Below are 19284 nucleotides of genomic sequence, written 5' to 3' on the forward strand. Positions count from 1 at the left end.
AGGCTGGGGAGGAGTGAATGATATGAAAAATGAATTTATTGTACTTGTTTTTATATTTATTTATTAATCCTTAAAAGTAATGGACAGCGGCACCAAAGATGACACACGATGGAAGACTGGGCATGATGTTTTAGTTGAGTTCCCGCGACGTTTAAGGGCATCGTCTTTGTCAGAGATTCTGCTCTCGGATTTCACGATCGCACCCCAAGACTCAACCGACTCAACCGTCCCTTCCCTTCTCCCTCCCTTCGCGTCGTACTCGTCTGATTGCAGTGTGGTTGCAGTGGTCGAAATGGTCTCACAGGAGGTTGGCAGCCAGCGCCAGTAGAAGCAGGGAGGCCGACGCTGCCGCCGTCGTGGCCGCCGAAGATGGCCTTTCCTCCTCCCACAGGGGGATCCGCCCCGTCCGGGCCAGCTCGATCCAGAACTGCGACGAGTCCTTCTGGGAGCGCTCCAGGGAGCCACCCTCGTAGTCGACGTGGATCAGCCCGAACGGCCGGCTGCACAGACATAGCCGAATTTTAATTTCATTTTTTCAAGGTCAACATCAGTGTCTCACGAGGCCCGCTGAGCTCGCATCGTACCCGAATCCGGCACTCCACTCGAAACTGTCGATCAAACTCCACGTGCAGTAGCCGATCACCTTGATGCTATACTCTTTCATCGTTGATACCAGGGTGCGCAGGAAAGCCTGAATTTTGAGTGAGGAAAGACAATGATTACACTTAGGAGATAGGCGCGGCTTATCCCACTCCACCACCGGCCCGGTACTTACACTGTGGTAAACGCCGCGAGTGCGGTCCTTCTTGCCCAGGTTCGAAATGTCGCCGTAGCCGTTTTCGGAGATGAGCACCGGCATTTTGTATTCGTTCCAAGTCCACAGCACCGCCGACCGAATTGCGTCGGGCTCGACCTGCAAAGAAGGCATCCGCATGACTCTCGGGCTGAGGGCTCTGGCTGGCCTTGGGTGCCTTGGGCCCGAAGGGAGGAAGGGAAGGGGCTGGAAGGAATGGAAGGGACAACCCATTAAAGTTTTCGCTCGCGCCTCGCGCATTGATACCAACCACACTGAACATGCTCATCATGTGCTGCAGGTCGACGCCCTCGATCATCACGAAGACGAACGGAACGTCCGACATGAAGGGGCCGATGACGGGGATGTGGATGAAGGGGTTGAAGCTGGAGGTGGAGTAGCTAGCGATCATCCCGTAGTACGCGTTGATGGCGATAAAGTCTGCGGTGCCTGAGACGTGCAAAGAAACAAAAACACGAGGTGAATCATTGCGCGCCTCGCACAAGTGTCCGCCGTAGTGGCTTCTTGCTCCCACCTGTGATTCGTTGCCTCTCCGCCTCGGTGAACGGCACAAACTGCTTGGTCGCGTGCGCCTTCACGATCTGCAACCCGGCCACATGCCACTACGTTAGCTTCCGTCGCTCTCTGCCTCTCTCGTACTCAAACGGAGGCCCCCATGTGAGTGCGGAAGAGACCAGAAGCTTGCGGGGTAGCGGTGTTCCCGCCTTCGCGTACCTCTGGGTAGTCGCCGTGGATGATCGGGCTGAGGACGACGCCGGCGGACACCTGGTTGAAGGCGTCGGCGGCGTACACGTCCTCGGGGCGGGTGGAGTTGGGCCGCGCCGTCATGAGCAAGGCCGAGCAGCCCACCTGGCCTGCAAGCCGCGAAGCCGCACCACGATCCGTTACACCAAGCCACTTATCGTCGAACAACCGTCAGCTTACGCTAGGTGCGTACCCTCGTAACCGGCGTCTTTGAAGATGTGGTAGGCCTCGGCGTGGGCCAGGAGGGAGACGCGAATGCACGCGTAGTGGTCCATGTCAGCGTCGGTGTAGATGCCGGCCTCCTTGAACAGGCTGGGGAAGTACGTGCAGTACATGTTGGGCTCGTTGATGGTGATCCACATCTTGACCTGCAACATCACAGAGTTCAAACCACACGCCGTGTTTGGGCGGTACGGATTTCCCAGCCTCCTCTCCTCTCCCGTCCTTCCCCCAGACCGAGTCTATGTAGCTTGACCCACCTCAAAGTTGACCTACCTATATATTAATTAATAAAAATATTAATATAAATATTAGAATATAAATATGGGAATATAAATAGGAGTAATATAAATATTACCAAAAAAAGTTGACCCACCCCACAGTTGACCTACCCTATATTTTTGACTTGAGCGACGAAGCGCGACGGCCTCGCGGCAGGGGAAGCGCGACGGCCTCGCAGCAGGCGAAGCGCGACGGCCTCGCGGCAGGGGAAGCGCGACGGCCTCGCGGCAGGGAAAGCGCGACGGCCTCGCGGCAGGGGAAGCGCGACGGCCTCGCGGCAGGGAAAGCGCGACGGCCTCGCGGCAGGGGAAGCGCGACAGTGTCGCGGCAGGGGAAGCGCGACGGCCTCGCGGCAGGGGAAGCGCGACGGCCTCGCGGCAGGGGAAGCGCGACAGTGTCGCGGCAAGGGAAGCGCGACGGCCTCGCAGCAGGGGAAGCGCGACGGCCTCGCGGCAGGGGAAGCGCGACAGTGTCGCGGCAGGGGAAGCGCGACGGCCTCGCGGCAGGGGAAGCGCGACGGCCTCGCGGCAGGGGAAGCGCGACAGTGTCGCGGCAAGGGAAGCGCGACGGCCTCGCAGCAGGGGAAGCGCGACGGCCTCGCGGCAGGGGAAGCGCGACGGCCTCTCGGCAGGGGAAGCGCGACGGCCTCGCGGCAGGGGAAGCGCGACAGTGTCGCGGCAGGGGAAGCGCGACGGCCTCGCGGCAGGGGAAGCGCGACAGTGTCGCGGCAGGGGAAGCGCGACAGTGTCGCGGCAGGGGAAGCGCGACGGCCTCGCGGCAGGGGAAGCGCGACAGTGTCGCGGCAGGGGAAGCGCGACGGCCTCGCGGCAGGGGAAGCGCGACAGTGTCGCGGCAGGGGAAGCGCGACAGTGTCGCAGCAGGGGAAGCGCGACGGCCTCGCGGCAGGGGAAGCGCGACAGTGTCGCGCAGGGGAAGCGCGACGGCCTCGCGGCAGGGGAAGCGCGACAGTGTCGCGGCAGGGGAAGGGCGACGGCCTCGCGGCAGGGGAAGCGCGACAGTGTCGCGGCAGGGGAAGGGCGACGGCCTCGCGGCAGGGGAAGCGCGACAGTGTCGCGGCAGGGGAAGCGCGACGGCCTCGCGGCAGGGGAAGCGCGACAGTGTCGCGGCAGGGGAAGCGCGACGGCCTCGCGGCAGGGGAAGCGCGACAGTGTCGCGGCAAGGGAAGCGCGACGGCCTCGCAGCAGGGGAAGCGCGACGGCCTCGCGGCAGGGGAAGCGCGACAGTGTCGCGGCAGGGGAAGCGCGATGACGTCGCGGTAGGTGAAGCGTGACAGTGTTCCAGTGACAGTAGACGATACTTCAAAAAAATTTATAATAAGAATATTGGGTAGGTCAACTGTGGGGTAGGTCAACCTTTTTTTGTTAATATTTATAACACTATTATTTATAGTCCCATATTTTTATTCAAATATTTATATTAATATTTTTATTAATAAATATATTGGTAGGTCAACTGTGAGGTAGGTCTAATGAACAGCCCCGCCCAGACCCTCGACATACCTTGCTTCCGTACTCCTTGAAGGCGAGGCTGGCGTACGTCTTGAAGTAGTCGATCATCTTGTCGCTCTGCCAGCCCTTAAACTGGTCCTCCAGGACCCACGGGTGGTCGAAGTGGTACAGTGTCACCAGGGGCACCATGTTGTGCTTGAGGACCTCGTCGATGAGGTCGTGGTAGTACTGGATGCCCTTCTCGTTGCGCGCGACGCCGTCGGGAAGCACTCGGGACCACGAAATGGAGAGGCGGTACAACTTGAGCTGGAATCGCATCGTCGCGTCAGTATGGCAGACTATTTTGGCGGTGCGCGCGAAACGCGAAACGCAAAACGCACCCCGAGTTCGGCCGCGGCCTTGACGTCATCCTTGTAGCGGCGGTACGAGTTGGCCGCCACGTCGTGCTGGTGCGAGTCGTTGCTGAAGCCCAGTTTAGTGAGCTTGCCCGTGTGCAGGACGTGGTCCGCGGCGCTCTCACCCTTCCCTGCACCGAGCCCAACCCAAAAACACGTCGTCCGTCAGCAAAGACCGCGGTCAAATCACGCGCCAATTCGGACAGACAAGCGAGGCCCCGGACACAGCGCAGGCAGCGCTCGCCAAAGATTATGATAACGAAAGGAGCGTTATGTAAGCCGAACTTTGTTGTGTTAGCACACGCCGATGTTGTTGCAGTGGCGTGGCGTTGGTTCACAGTGTACTCACCGTCCTCGTCCCAGGCGCCCTCCGTCTGGATGGCGGACACCCCCGCCCCGATGAGCAGGCCGTTGGGCACGGCGAAGGGGTCGTCGGTGGCGGCGCCGTGGCACAGGGCCACCGCCAGCACGGCCAGCGCGGCCAGCCGCGAGAAGAATTGCATCGCTGCCGCCATACCTAGACCGTTGTCAACTGCGTTAACACCGCGTCAGTCCCTGCAGGCTGATTCGGAGAGTCTCACTTGCATTAAGTGGCGGTATGGACTTTCCGAATCGGTCTGCTAGCTTCGTAAAGCCGCACTGAGAAAAATGATTGACTCATGAGATGAAAACTTTGACTCCCAGGCTTGAACACTTCAATGAAAATAGAACTGGTCAAACCTTTGATGGAGATACTCAAAGCAGTTTGATCAGCGTGTTTGGTTCCAGCCCTCAAACTACTTTCAACACTATAATTCATTCGATGCACGACGACCTTAAATCAAGTTCAATAAGTATCAAAGAATTGATCCATTACTGTGCTCAAACGTTCAATGGGTTCCCAATTTTGTAAAAATGTCACAGAGCGATCCCTTTCCCGCCGGTATTCGATACCCGCAGTCCATTCCCTTACTAGTAATAAGCTGTAAACAGTTTCCGATGAACTGTGCAAGGGAAAACTGGTTACGCACCAACCGGGAATCGAACCCCGGACGATCTCGGTTTACCATCCAGCCTCCAGGCACGGATCCAACTGAGCTACCGTGACAACTGGGGGAGGCGAGAAGAACCAGTGTGTGTTGAGACGGCATGTGACGTCATTCCCGCAAGTGTCTTTGACTGCAAATATCGGCAGTGGAACCTGTTTGGTCACAGAGATGAATCGGAAATCAATTACGGAAACCGATCTTGTTTAGGCGTGTGCATTAAACACGATTGATTATGGCACCATGAGCGTTTAAGGCCTGCAGTAAAAAACTTTTACCATCGAGATCGAAGTATTTGATTTCCACCAAAAAGTGGACTGGTTAATCGACATTTAATGCTAGGAACCAAAGGTTTCATGCCACCATTCAATCATTTTTCTCAGTGCGGATCACCTGACGTAGACTTGACGGTGCCGCTCTCACCTGCTCCTGCACCTGTGCGACTCGGTGGGGCCGACTGTCGGGCGGAGAGTGCCGGGGCTGGCCGTCGGTCGCCGTCAACGCCCCACAGGGTGTCCGCCAGGCCTCTTATTCGGCCACTCGACCAGCCACTGTGACGACGTGAGTGATAGGAAGTCCGTGAGATCCTCGTTGAGATAAGGCCGGCCAGGCCGTCAACGGTAGCAGCGGCATGGTCCTGCAGCCTGGTCCCGGGGTGACGCACCTAAGCAGGATGCCTCAGACTGCAGGCGAAGATGACTCAGATGATGGTATGCAGGGTGAAGCGGCCGCGAAGCTCGACCACCATGACCCTCTCACTACGCGCCTCGCCTCGCGCCGCCCCGCCGCGACTCCGAGCGCCTCGGAGCACTACTTGGAGTGATTGGCGCGCGGGTTGGATTGGCGTAGTGCCGCGTAGAGCTGCGTGGGGTGGCTCGGTTCAGCAGTGCTGGTCGCAGAGGTCGATGTGACGGATTGGCCGAGCAGGTTCAAGCCGCCATCCACAACGGCCGGGCCATGCCGAGCGGCAAGTCGCCTCCCGGGTGGAAGGATCTGTAGTGAAACTGCAGTTTAAACTATAGTGCCAAAACTACAGTTCCTGAACTGCAGTTTTTGGTAAGAACAAAGTGCAGAATAAGTCCAGTTTCAGTTTGCTTATGGATCTGTAGTTTGCTGTGTAAGCAAACTGCTTTCTAACTGAACTGCTATTTATTGACCAGGTATTAAGTACTATCTGTAGTTAAAAAGTGAAGTTAAAAGTTTTTTAATACTACTCTACTTTAATAGTCCACTACTGAAGATCCGCCTACACTTATATCTGCAGCAGGATCTACAAAGGAAATAAAGTTTCTGCTCATACCTTTTTACACAATGACAAACTAGTTGAATGTTTACTACAATTTGTAGTAATTTTTCGATTAAGGCATAGTTTAAGATGTCAAGCACTGCAACTTGAAATGAAGAAACAAAAACAATTACATTGAGTGATTAAAATAATATAAGGATTGAAAAGGAAATATCTCTTAGAAGTTTCAGTTATTTCTTTTAAAGGTTTACGTTGAAATACTTGACGTTGCAGACTTTTAGAAGACACGACTAAACTTTCATATGAAAACCTATATGGCTGGATGTAACCAATTCTTAATATACTATCTGGTTATCTGTTTGCTTATTTTATAATGTTCCGTATTGGTCAGGTAGCATGTGACAAAGTATCGTGGAAATCAACAAGCCACAAAATTTAGCCAGCTTGTCGCCAAACAAGGTCAAACTAAGTGGCATCAAATTCATTATGACTGGATGATAAAATGTCAGACACAAGTAAAACTAGAAAGCATTATAGGACAGTGCGTCTCAGAAGTTAAAAAGGTAACGACTCCAGTCGTTGAAAATTAAGACCTTGAAGGCTCTCTGAATTAAATCACTCCATGGTGTCTTGGTTTCTGAGACAAATTCATTATAAATTACATTTAGGACAAGTGAATTTCACTCCTAGTACAGAGTGGCTTATAGTAAAACTGTAGTTTTCTAGCAGTTAAATTCTAGTTCCTGAGGAAAGCCGGCCTTTCTATGTGGTCGAGTAGCCAAGCCCCTATCCTCAAGGAAGCTCAGTAGTGCAGTGGTCAAGGCCTCTGCTTCACAAGCCATGGGTCCGAGGTTCAACTCCCGGCAACATCCAAACAAAACACACAATTAACACGAAGTCAATCACCTAAGGGGTCAGAGGGAGGAAGAGTCTCCTCAAAACAAGGTTCAAAAATTAAAAATTTTGAATTTTGAACCAAAATTTCAAACTGCAGATTGTCTTCTCTTTTGAACTAACTCTGGCTGTGTAACTAAACTACAGTAAAACTGTACTTTGAACTATAGTCAACTGATCTGAAGACTAGGACAACCTGGGTCAAAAACTATAGTTGTCCGAAATAACTGGTACTTTTTTTGCAGTTTAATTGTAGTTTACTACACTTCAACTGTAGTTGAACTACACTTTACCTGCAATTATACAATACATTAAAGTAATTTAAAGTATGAAAAAAAGTATTTAAAAATTAAGTTTAACATTACAAAAAACCTATATTTTTTCAATGTAGTTGAAACTGCAGATCCTTCCACCCAGGCTTCCTTCTCGGCGCACAGCGAGCAGGGCGAGGCCTTGAGCGAGGCGCCGCAGCATCGGGAGGTTGGCGACAAGCATCAGAGCGATAACCCAGGCTCGGCCGCCTGGTCTCTACGGTCGTTCGAGATCGAGGGCGCACTGGAGGTGCCCAAGAAATGCCGCTGGAGGTGCCGCTGGAGGTGCCGGCGGCGGTGCCCCTGGAAATGCCGCTGGAGGTGGCGCCTTGCCGCAAGGGTGGAGACCGCCATCGCCAGGAGCCGGCAGGTAGGAGGGGAGGCCGTCGGGGAGGCCGTCGGGGAGGCCGTCGGGGAGGCCGTCGGGGAGGCCGTAGGGGAGGCCGTCAGGGAGGCCGTCGGGGAGGCCGTCGGGGAGGCCGTCGGGGAGGCCGTCGGGGAGGCCGCGGTGGCCTCGGTGTGCGCGCCAACCGACTCCGTTTCTGCTTCGCCTTTTCCCCAGCGCTGTCCCCGACCGCCCTGCTGTTCCTGCGGCTCAGCGCCATCGCGCCCCTGGAGGCCCACGGCGCGGAGCTGCGGGTGTCGAGTGCGTGGCGCGTCTACTCCGGCGTGGTGCAGCTCACCGCCCTGGCCGCGCACGTCGGCTTCGACTACCTCAAGGTGGCCCGTCCTTTAGTTCAGTGTACAGCGAAGCTGTAGTCTTAGCTGTCTCTGCCAGGCTAAGACCCAGCATTAGTCGCACTATCTGGCGGTTATGTAAATCAATTTGAGCTCCTTGAGTTTGACGCAGTCGGCGTTTCGGAAGTATGATGTAAGAATAGTTGAAAAGAACGGCGGGACTTTGTCCAGACCGAGCCGTAATCATGAAATGCCTGTAGTTGTCGTCACCGAGTTGTTCTTGTCGTGAATCCAGCCGTCCAACTCCCTGGCGTCCCCGATCGGCGTGGTGAGCGTCGTCTCCGCCTCGTCCAACTGCCTTGGCTCGGCCATCCGCGTCTACAGCTCCGTGCTCAACGCCCAGAATACCTGCTTAGTGGACGTCTTGAACCAGGTTCGCAGCGGGACAGAGAACACCTAAAAATATAATCCGAACACATTTACACGCATTGAAAGAAAGCGCATTGTATGGCAGGCAAGAAAGTTGGTCTGGTCTCCAAGAAACGTCCCTTCAAGTTCGTCACGGGTGACAAACTCTCCCCAATGACGTCACGGATGAGCACGGCGTTGTCCGTTTCGTGGAAAGAGTGCGAATGAGTGTCCTCGTTATCGGCAGGCCCAGCGCGTCTGGCGGGACTGCTGCCCCGGCCAGAGGGACGTCCTCGCCGTGCCGCCGGTGGTCTTCGTGGTCGCCATCCAGGTGCTGCGGCAAAGTCTGCGGGTCCTGGGGATCAGCTCGGTAGGAATCACGTACCGAGGACAGGTTTCAGTCACAGAAAAAACAGATTAGTTACCACGAGTTGCCGGAAGCCACAGAGAACATATTAGTTGATACATCCAAAAATTAGCTGTCGTAACAAACGCTTTAGTTTCTATATAACGAAACGATTGGTTTAAGCCACTGACTTTAAGTTTATCAGCTTATCTGATCTGACATTTGGGTTGTCACAACTAATTCTTCATTGTTTCCATCCATGCTTGCGTAATGACTAGAGGAACCGCGCAACAGCGCTAAAAACGAAGCAGAGTGGCAATCGAGCGGGTAAACACTTCAAGAGATCGTGAAAAGCCTACGTGGCTGATAACGGCATTGAAATGCTACAATTTTGTTACAATATTGACCCCAAAATGGTATAACGTTTACGGGAATTACGCGCGTGTTTACCCCCTCGGTGGCAATCGTACCAGCACATCATAAGGTTGTCATCTCATCCAGCACCACAGGATGGGTAGCTTGCGTCAAGCCCGCGAACAGCACGGACACGGACGGGTTGCTCCAAGCGTGACAGCGCAGCCGCTAACGCCACGCCACTTCCCGCGGCAGCACGCCAATAAATGCCGTGATTTTGCGGCGAATCAGATGAACGCAATTGCTGTCGTCGCGTCGCATTTTCCTGCCCCTGAGTACACTAGTACACAACACAGCGCAGTACACACCCCGGACGGCCTGCAGCACTTACCCCAATTGCCTTCCGGGTGGCCGAGGCCGCCGGGCCAGGTGGTTAAATTAATCTGCGCAGTGCTCACGGGGGCCCCTCCCCACGGAACCTCTTGACCTCGCGGGCCGGCTCAGGGCAGAGTGTCTGTCTGTCGCGGCCGCCTACCCCCTGCCACAGACGCTCAGAGGCGGCCGCAGACCGGGGGCGGCGACGATGCGTACCGTCCGCGTCGTGGGGAGCAGCAAGACGGCGACGACGGGGATGACAGGGCTGCAGCCTGAACTAGGTTGGTGGAGGTCAGATTACGGTGCACACCAAATAAGCGTAAAGTTGGCAACAGTAATGGCCTAGGCTTGGCAGCCTGGTCGACCCAGTCCGAGAGCGTGGACACCCTGGAGATGCCCCTGGAGGTGCGCCTGGGTCGCAACCGTGACGGTAGGGACCGCGAACGCCAGGAGCCGGCAGGTAGGAGAGGAGGCCGTCGGGGAGGCCGCGGTGGCCTCGGTGTGCACGCCAACCGACTCCGTTCCTGCTTCGCCTTTCCCCCAGCGCTGTCCCCGTCCGCCCTGCTGTTCCTGCGGCTCAGCGTTATCGCGCCCCTGGAGGCCCACGGCGCGGAGCTGCGGGTGTCGAGGGCGTGGCACGTCTACTCCGGCGTGGTGCAGCTCACCGCCCTGGCCGCGCACGTCGTGTACGACAGCCTCAAGGTGGCCCGCCCTTTAGGTCATTGTTTCGCATCAGCGGGTGTGCAAGAGGCAATCTTTTTTAGGTGTCAGTGGGCGGGCTGTTGGTATTGGTAGCACTCTATTTCCAATTGTTTTTATCTCCTCCCGATGAAAATTTGTTTCCATAATTTGACTGAGACAGTAGTCATGGCTGCCTCTACTACTCTTCTCAGACTTACGTCTGTTTCTATTTTGGAGACCAGCCGCTCAACACTTTGGCGAACACGATGGGCGTGGTGGGCGTCGTGTCGGCCACGTCCAACTGCATGGGGTCGGCCATCCGCCTGTACGGCTCCGTGCTCCACTCCCAGAACGCGTGCTTGGTGGACGTCTTGAACCAGGTTCGGACACAACGCAGGCTGGCTCAAAACAGCACGCTGAAAACACACCCCGGGGTCGTTTTGGATGAGCACGCCGTTGCGTTGTTCCCGTTGTCCCGTCCCGGCAGGCGCAGCGCGTCTGGCGGGAGTGCTGTCCCGGCCGGAGGGACGTCGTCGCCGTGCTGCCCGCGGTCCTCTCCGTCGCCCTGCAGGTCACGCGGCAGTGGGCCCGGGTGCTTTACACCGTAAGAAACAAATTCTTACCAATGGTATAATTAAGTAAAATGTGTAAACAAAGGTTGGAAACATACGTGACATTGTCTTGGTTTTGCGCAAATCCGTGTTTTTTTTTCTTAAAAAGAAAGGAAATTGTGAGGACAGTCACAATACCATTTTTTTTCGAGGTTTGGATTACCCTGACTTCATAGAGTGACATTCCATTTTCGCGCTCTCATCGGGTTCCATTGCGCTCAAGGAGAAGGTGAGCCGCGAGTTCGAGCGCGAGCGCTCCTACCAGTTCCTGGAGGTCTCGAGCGTCCTGCTGTACGGCTCGGTGGCGGACGACATCCTGGACGCGATGCAGGTCGCCGTCTTCTTCGTGGCGGCGCGGAAGCTGGCCTGCGTGTTCGCCGGCCTGCGTGCCGGCCTGCACGACCTCCTGGACGACCTGCGGCAGGGCAGCGACGACGGGGTGAACGTCGCTAACAAGGCGAGTCACAGCGCGCCGCGACGCTGCCACCCACACACAAGTGGCGGAAAATTTCCACGATGCACCAGTGTGGAAAGGGTTGCCAACTTGTCCCAGCTTGTGGAGACACTCCCCCGTGGCTGGCGAGCGCGCTGGCGTGCGCGCCTGTGAAGTCGGCAGTAGGCAACCCCAGGCACATGCATGCCCGGGGGCACGCGAGTTTGCCTACCCTGCAGGCGCTTGCCGCCGGAGCGAGTGAATTCTTGGAGAGTGATTGCGCCGTGGTGGCATCCTCCAAGCGACGGATGTGAAGCCAACCCAAGGCTGAGTTGGAACCCCTAACTTTTGAACTTGCTGCTGCAGGTGAGTTGCCTCCGCGACGCTCACAAGCAAGTCTTCATCCTGGCCGACGACTTGAGTGGGTGCTTCGGGCTCTCGCTGCTGGCGTCACTCACGCTGCGCATGTGTAACATGATGTTCTGCATCACAGACATCATGAGATCCATTCAAGTCGGAATCGATTGGTAAACGCCCTTTCTCTTTGTCAAAGTGAGGCAGATTGGTAGATTTCTATTCCAGTCTCGAAATCACAATTTCTTTTTTTGTAACCGCAGGCCTTTTCTCATTTCGCTCCTGAACTTTCTGTCACACGCGGCCGGTCCGCTTGCGCTCATGCACGTAGCCTCCCAGATGGAAAATCAGGTATTGTTGGTTATCACACTACAACGATGCAATGAGACGAAGGCAAACAGCAACCAGAACTCCTCTCTCCTAGGGAAATTCCGCCCTGCGCCTTGTCCACCAGCTCATCAACCGGGACAGTCAGAGGTCGAGGCCTGATCTACGCCTCGAGGTGATCATGGTTCACAACCCAATCAAGTCGACAGTTTCCCTCGAGTTTTCACTAAACGCTTTCGAGGAGCGTCTGTCCATTGACGAGCGCCGCCGCGATCTGTTGCAGCTGAGCCTGTTCGCCGACCAGCTCGCCCAGGAGCGCGTGTGCATCCGACTGCTGGGCGTGGTCGAGGCGGGCCACGGACTGGCCTTCAAGGTACGCGTCGGTGGCGGCCATCCCCCTGGCACTGCTCCTCCAAGCCGGGGTTGAAGTTTCCACTGACTAGTGCTGTGTTGTCGGCAGGCTGCCGGCATGATGGTCACGTACGCCGTCATGGTGATCCAGTTCCAGGCGGACGAGACCGCCAAGCCAGCCAACTGCACAGGCACGGTCAACTAGTCGACTGCTGCCGCGGCACGGCTTGGCTCCGCCAAGACGGGCAGAGCGCCACAAGTTGGAGCTGCGGGAGCTACGTGGTGGGCCGGGACCCAGGACCACAGCGCACGGCATGGCGGCACCCCCTCCACCGACGCGACTCTTCGCGGCCTTGAGCTTGGCCCGCAACTAGCGGCGGCCGCCTTTGCCACGACAATTCCCGTCACATCTCCGCATGGAGCCGAACGTGGCCGAACGGTCGGAGTAGGGAGACGGAGCGCCGAGCGGTGGCGTCGGAGGTGCTAATAACCGAGAGTTATTTGCACAGTCACGCGGTCACAACAAGCTGCCCAGTGTGTCCAGGGAACAGTCATATTTGGTTTATTCTTTGATACAAAAAAAAGCAAGTCTTAGGAGAAGATGGCGGCGCTGCTTATGGGTACTCGCCGAACGGGTACGCGGGATGGCTCCTGTCGAGTCTGGAAAACAAGAGCGGGAATGAAATTCTGCCGACCGTCGCTCCTCTTATGGGATATGATTCTTGAGCCACCCACCCCAAGAAGGCCATGTCGAAGATGCGGCCGGCCTTGCCCTGGTCCAGCGCGTCGATCTTGGCCATGTCCACCGTGCTCAGCTCCCAGTCGAACAGCGCGATGTTCTGCTGGATGCGCTCCTTGGACAGCGACTTGGGGATGGCGATGATGCCCCTCTGCACGATGTGCTTGAGCAGCACCTGGCCGGGCGTCTTCTTGTGCTTCTGCGCCACCTCCACGATGGTGGGGTTCTTGATCAGGTCCGGCAGCGTGATCCTAAACACAGAGAGCGTCATGCAGTGGGGACATAGTGGGAGTGCCACCGAACGAGGAGTGTTGCTCACCCGAAGTTCTTGACAAAGTTCTCGGAGCCGGGGCTGCCGATGGGCGAGTAGGCGCAGACGGTGATGCCGTTCTGGTGGCAGAAGTCGACGAGGGGCTTCTGCTGCATGTACACGTGCAGCTCGACCTGCAGGTTGGCGGGCTTGATGGTGCAGTTGTCCAGCACCTTCTGGATGAGGCGCTTGTTGTAGTTGGACAGCCCGATGGCCTTGGCGCGCCCGGCGTGCACCTCGGCCTCCATGGCCTTCCACATGCCGACGTGGTCGGTGTCGGACTCGAACTTCATCTTGCCGTCGGGGCCGATGGGGAAGGGGGAGTCGTCGGGCGACTCCTTGGCGCAGAAGGGGCAGTGGGCGAGGTACAGGTCCACGTAGTCCAGGCCCAGCTTCCGGAGCGAGTCGCTCAGCCACTTCTTGGGGCCGGAGGGTCGGATGCCTTCAGCCCAACAGAACACAGTTCATCAAAATTCGATACCTAGTCCGTTGTGCCAAGGCGCTCGGTAAAGACTCATTCGTAGCGGCCCGCTCGAGAAAGACTCAGTTGCTGCTGAATTGCCGTCTGAGTTGCTACAACTGAGTTTTCACCGCGCGCATCGGCTCAATTGAGGTCTCCTTCTCGTACATATCGAATTGTGATCTCAAGAACAAACATTTTCACAGCAATTTCCCACATTGCAGGTGACTGGTGATAGCCCGTTATCTAATCGTTGCTGGAGCTCACCTGCGGCCGGCAGCTTAGTGACGATGAAGAGGTCCTCGCGCTTCACCTTGCCCGAGTCCATCCACTCCTTGAGCACCTGGCCGATGGCCTCCTCGTTCCTGTAGGCGGCCGCCGTGTCGATGTGGCGGTAGCCGGCCTCCAGGGCCGCGTGCAGGGCGCCCTCCAGCTGGCCCTCCACGGCCTGTGCGTGCATAGCGTGACCACGGCATGAGCTCACGACACGACAAAGATGACGTTGCCGGAACTTCCACTAGGCTGTTCCCTAGTTTCGCCGCCAGTGGCGGTTATCGGCACGGAATGGAGAAAAACAGCGGAAAATATTGGGGAGATAACATCAAGTGAGACGAATCAAAAGCTGGGCAGCGCAAACGCTCTTGCTGAAGTACCGAGTACATTGTACACAGTGTGGCCCAGGTCTTATCAGATATGCTGCCCGATGAACGCAGTGCAGCAATATGCGGCGCGGGAAACAGGTTCGAAAATATGCCATCTGGACGGATTCAAGGTGGTTTCTATTGCTCGCGTCAAAGTAAAAAGGGCCCAAACTCGACCAAAACCGCTCTCCTTACAAACAACAACAACCAGCATTGGGTAGAAGTCCCAAAACATGCCCCTCCTCTATTACATTACAAGAACTTGTAAAGCATTCTCATCCACAGTCAAAAATTGATAGCTACGACGCGGACAACTAAGCTAGAGTTTGTCGTCGTTCAAAGGAGCCAGCTTTTGTTTGCCGGATTTTAGATTACCAACACTTGAATTCAGCCTTCCGATAAACACGAAACGCTCACGAAGAAGTCAAAGAAGTCAAAATGACGTCAATGTGACCGTCAAAACGACGTTGTCAATGTCGAAATTTTGACTAAAAGCAGTCATATTGGCATCAAATGACGTCACGGTGAGCGTCTCGTGTTCTTGGGGCTATCGAGCAGAAGGAGACTCTACCTGCCAGGTTCCGTAGCCGAGGAGGGGCATCTTGGCCCCGGTGTGGAGCGTGGCGTACGTCTTGCTGGGCATGTTGTCGGACTGTCACACTGTCAAATGCGTGGAGGAGGCCGCTGCGAACTGCGAGCGCTGCGAGAACTGGGCAGACCGGCCCGGTTATACTCGGAGGCGACGCCGGCAGAGCAGCGCCGGCAGCGCCGCACGCCACGCCGGCAGCAAACCAAAACACCGCCGGGCGCGGGCGGGGCGGGGCGGGGAGGAGGGCCAGAGGCGTGGGAGGGGAGGAGGACCCGCGCGGCAGAGCACACCGGCCCAGCCAGCCTGACCAACACTTCTACAGTGGGGACGGCTGTCCGAAATAGTCTATTGCACAGTACCGCGCAAGGCCCAAAGGAGCAGACCGAGTTAAAATCGGCAGCTATCGCACCCAATCGACCCACGGCGCATTGCGAAACCTTGTATAAACTCGATCTAGGGAATGGAGGGGAATCACATGCACTGTCATCGAAAGAGCAGGTTGGTATAAGCCTACTGAACGACCGTGGTATATTTCTGCAGATGACGTCGCGGAGCAAAAGATCTCCTGGGAAAACATCAAGACGTCCATCCAGTCATCGCATCTTTCTAGGAAAGGGTTGCCAACCTCAGCCTGCCATTTAAGCAGCGTAGCGGAGCCCAGGCTGCCGAGTGAGCAGGCTGAGATTGGCGGCCCTTTCGACAGGCCTTTGCATGTGGCAGCACTGTGAGTCTATCTCTGCACCCGGAAGGTTGGCAGCGGTGTCGCCACAGGTCGCAATCTTCACCGTGACTAGGCAGAGCGTGGCAGAGCGTGGCAGCGGCAAAGCAGAGGGGCCGCGACTACGGCCCGCGAGTCGCTTGCCTGGTCTAATCGCGGTCGCTCTCTCGCACGCATGGAGAACGGCACGTCACGGCACGGTGCGGCACGGCACGGCCCGGACAGAGACAGACCGACGGCGCCTACCACTCAGCCAATCAACCTGCAGAGAGGCGAAGGTGCAGCTACAGCCTTGGTCTTGGGCCTGACGTTGTGCAATGCGTGTGGGGCTTGACAGTTGGCAGGGCTTCACCAGGTATCACAAGGTAGTGCCTTCGAAGAGTGGGTTCGGTTCGTGGAAGGCGACGCCGGGTTACTCGACTGAGTTGGGTATGAGGCCAAATCCGCACGTTTCCTCAAGAGGTTTAATGTTGTCGCTCCACGATGCTTGACTTGTTGCAAGCCACGCGTTGGGCGTGCTTGCTGCGCTGGCCTCTCGCGGGGCGGCGATAAGGGCTCTGGACTTTCCGCCATGTGTCGCGATACAGGGCAGCCGAGCCATTCTGGGGCTGTCTCTCTCGCACCACCTCGGACGCCCCACGAGGGCGACAGGGACAGAGCGACCAATTCGGAATCAGGCTGCTGATCAATACGAGATCGAATGGCGTCGGACTTGGCGGGCCGCAGCTGATGGTGTTAGTGTGTGAGTGCGTGCGTGTGTGTGACAAGCAAGTGTGTGTGAGCTGGCGGCTATGCGTGTGTGCGACGCAAGGCGACGGCCGGGCGTTGGACTCAGTTGGACGCGCCCCTGCCCTGAACGTTCACGAGGACCTAGGACAAGACAATTTTGCTGAGTCAATTTTTGATGTCACGAGCAACTACACTTAAAACCTAAGTGTGTTCTAGGTACAGAGGGGCTCTATGCGGCTCTATGTGTGTACTAAGTACACAGTTTAGTGCTGTGTACTCAGTACGCACTTATATTCGTTTTGAACTGGAAATATATGAGGTGTTTTTCACGGGGCTGGTGAGTTCGGATGGAGGATGCGTGCCTGCAGGAAGCTGAACCACGAGCGCAGGGCGTTGCCGCACGTCGGCCGGTTCAGCAGCCCGATGCCTTTGCCCCGCAGCCTGGCGCCGCCGCCCTGGGACGCCTGCATCAGGCCGCACCGGAGTCGCCGCTGCCACGGGGCCTCCTGCGGCACACGCCCGGCACACGCCCGGCACACGACGTCAAGCACCGGCCGTGCCGTAACGGCCGCCTCCCCCAAACCAAACACGCGCGCACCTCCAGCTAGTGTTCCGGATTGGGTGGGCGGTCAAAACCCGATGACTCCAGAGCGACTCTAGAACTCGGCCGGGGAATGCAGTGCCGCCCGTAGGCACTGCCGACGGGCTAGCTCAGGTCCTACGCTAGCCTGCTGACAGTGTCTGTTGGCGGCACTGCATACACCGGCCGAGTTCTAGAGTCGCTCTGGAGTCATCGGGTTTTGACCGCCCACCCAATCCGGAACACTACCTCCAGCCACGGGCCGGCCGCCGCGCGGTTCATGACGCCGCGCCTCGCCGCGGCCAGCGTGTCGCCGATCTCGCACAGGGGCACGAACACCATCAGCACGAGGGGGGCCATGAGCACGGCGAACACGTCCGCTTCCACGCCACGCAGCGCCACCTGGAGGCACGCGCCAAAGCGATGAGCCTCGTCCATTCGGGACAACCCCTCCTCCTGGACCATAGCGCGGCCATTACCAGTGGTGGATCCAGAGCGGGCCTGAGGGAGGGCAAGTAGCACTTTTCGCCCCCATGGCTGCTTTCTGCCTACCTTTCAGGCTGCTCGGCCTAGGGGCGGAGGGCCCTCTCTGACGACGCCTACCTCGACGGTGCTGAGCAGCGGCAGCACCACGCTGGTGACGAGCAGGTGCGGCAGCACGTCGGCCAGGCCGCTGTCCAGTCCGAGCAGCATCGGCAGGAGCTGGGCCTGCAGCCAGGGCCAGCGGGCGTGGCACCGCGTCTCCTGCAACCAAAGGGAGACCTAGCACTGTGTCCTAGGGTTGCCGTTCTGGGCCTCCAAACCGCTCCAACCTGGAGGGCCCGTCCCAGGGCGTCGAACAGGTCCGCGGTGGTGCCGTACACGACGAGCAGGCACAGCATGAGCGTGTAGTACGAGTGGATGGAGCAGAACATGGACACGAGCTGCGGAAAGAGTACCATCCAACGCATCGAGCTGGCCAAATACGGATGCACCGCCTCCTGAAAAAAAGGAATCTTCCTTTCGTTTCCAGAAACTTTCCACTCGTGTTTTCAAAGAGACCGGCCAGGCTCACCGCGTGGTGGGGCGGCAGCGGCCACAGCAGCAGGTTGGCGATGGCCGCGGGCCAGCCCTGGTGCACCACGAGGAAAATCGCCGGGACGACTATCTCCGACATGAGGCTGTACGTGACGAAGAAGCGGATCAGGCGGGCGCTGCGCCTCGCCGTCCTCGCCATGCGCTCCTGCCAACCGTCATGCAGGTCGTTGCTGAGGTGCTCAGCCAAGGCTCAGCGAGCGCGGTGGAGACGCTCTCCTTTAAGGCTCTCAAGAAGGCTTCAGACTTGAACGAGCTTCAGAAGGCGGCTGACTTTGGGCGGCTCTTGTGTCCGAAATCGAGGCCGCCAAATCAATCACACTCCACATACACTGCTTAGATCGGGTGGTGCAGCTATGTATAGACTTCCTTTACTTCGTAAAGTACTCTTTGCTGCCTCACCCTGTGCTATGCTACAGTACTTGTCAAAACGTACAATTTTCTTCGTAAGGTCTGTAGTGGCTTGCAAGGTTTTGAGTGTACGAGAAACCCTCCAGTGATTTTGGACCTTCTGTTTTCATGCCCTCGCTACTTTGCTGAGGAATGTGACTGACTACTCGGCTTCGTTCCGGAGCACCGTTACGGAGAAGGGTGGACTGCTCCGTAGAAACAACACGACAGTGACCAAAGGTGGTCCAGCCTTTCCCTCAAGGACCTGACCTGAGACTCGGGGTGCGTGTGGCCCTCCAGATGCTGCAGCAGGCTGACTAGCTGCTTGAGGGCGTCCGTGAGGACGTGCAGGCGTCTGTCGAAGACGTACTGGGAGACGATGCACGAGTACACGCCGATGGCGTAGCGCGCCTGGAACTTGCTGGTGTTGGTGTAGTCCACGATCAGGTCCACCAACGCCAGCGCCATCGGCACCAAGCACGCCACTATCGTCCACTGGAACAAGCAGAGAGTGACACTCGACCAGTCAGAAGAGTCATTTCGTCGCTTTGTCTCTGTCACGGGGCCCTCCGTAAGGGCGCGCGAGGGACAGAGTGACCCACCTTGGTTCCTCGGAAGAGGGTAAGAACCCTGTGCACCAAGCCGGCCTTCTTGTCGGGCGTGAGGTGCCGCAGCCACCACTGTAGGTGCTGGGTCAGGGGCTCGGCGGCCAGGGCGGGGCCTTGACCAGCCATCGT

At 57.1% G+C, this 19284-nt stretch overlaps 2 protein-coding genes across 2 annotated transcripts; both read right to left on the reverse strand.

Annotated features, from left to right (window-relative positions):
* Positions 1 to 78: 78 nt before the first annotated feature.
* Positions 79 to 5416, reverse strand: LOC117645879 (myrosinase 1-like). Its single transcript, XM_034386418.1, has 11 exons — positions 5372 to 5416; positions 4273 to 4440; positions 3909 to 4054; positions 3580 to 3834; positions 1752 to 1926; positions 1529 to 1668; positions 1329 to 1395; positions 1065 to 1243; positions 776 to 913; positions 585 to 691; positions 79 to 500 (listed from the first exon to the last, which is right to left on the reverse strand). The coding sequence occupies exons 2-11, from the start codon at positions 4436 to 4438 to the stop codon at positions 299 to 301; spliced, it is 1575 nt and encodes a 524-aa protein (XP_034242309.1). The 5' UTR covers positions 4439 to 4440; positions 5372 to 5416; the 3' UTR covers positions 79 to 298.
* Positions 5417 to 12856: 7440 nt separating this feature from the next.
* LOC117645880 (aldo-keto reductase family 1 member A1-like) lies at positions 12857 to 15202 on the reverse strand. The gene is made up of 5 exons (XM_034386419.1): positions 15039 to 15202; positions 14094 to 14274; positions 13376 to 13808; positions 13053 to 13307; positions 12857 to 12977 (listed from the first exon to the last, which is right to left on the reverse strand). The coding sequence occupies exons 1-5, from the start codon at positions 15108 to 15110 to the stop codon at positions 12932 to 12934; spliced, it is 987 nt and encodes a 328-aa protein (XP_034242310.1). The 5' UTR covers positions 15111 to 15202; the 3' UTR covers positions 12857 to 12931.
* Positions 15203 to 19284: the final 4082 nt, after the last annotated feature.

Source organism: Thrips palmi, unplaced genomic scaffold, assembly GCF_012932325.1.
Source record: "Thrips palmi isolate BJ-2018 unplaced genomic scaffold, TpBJ-2018v1 HiC_scaffold_19, whole genome shotgun sequence".
NCBI lineage: Eukaryota > Metazoa > Arthropoda > Insecta > Thysanoptera > Thripidae > Thrips > Thrips palmi.

Bases quoted from the DNA above. Each gene is read 5' to 3' on its own strand.
- LOC117645880 (XM_034386419.1), bottom strand. From the start codon at position 15,110: ATGCCCAGCAAGACGTACGCCACGCTCCACACCGGGGCCAAGATGCCC. The intron at 13,308-13,375 runs GTGAGCAACACT...CTCTGTGTTTAG, and splicing joins AACTTTGTCAAGAACTTCGG to GATCACGCTGCCGGACCTGA. The intron at 12,978-13,052 runs GTGGGTGGCTCA...CTTGTTTTCCAG, and splicing joins TTCGACATGGCCTTCTTGGG to ACTCGACAGGAGCCATCCCG.
- LOC117645879 (XM_034386418.1), bottom strand. From the start codon at position 4,438: ATGGCGGCAGCGATGCAATTCTTCTCGCGGCTGGCCGCGCTGGCCGTG. The intron at 692-775 runs GTAAGTACCGGG...CTCAAAATTCAG, and splicing joins CTCGCGGCGTTTACCACAGT to GCTTTCCTGCGCACCCTGGT. The intron at 501-584 runs GTACGATGCGAG...ATGTCTGTGCAG, and splicing joins GAGTGGAGTGCCGGATTCGG to CCGGCCGTTCGGGCTGATCC.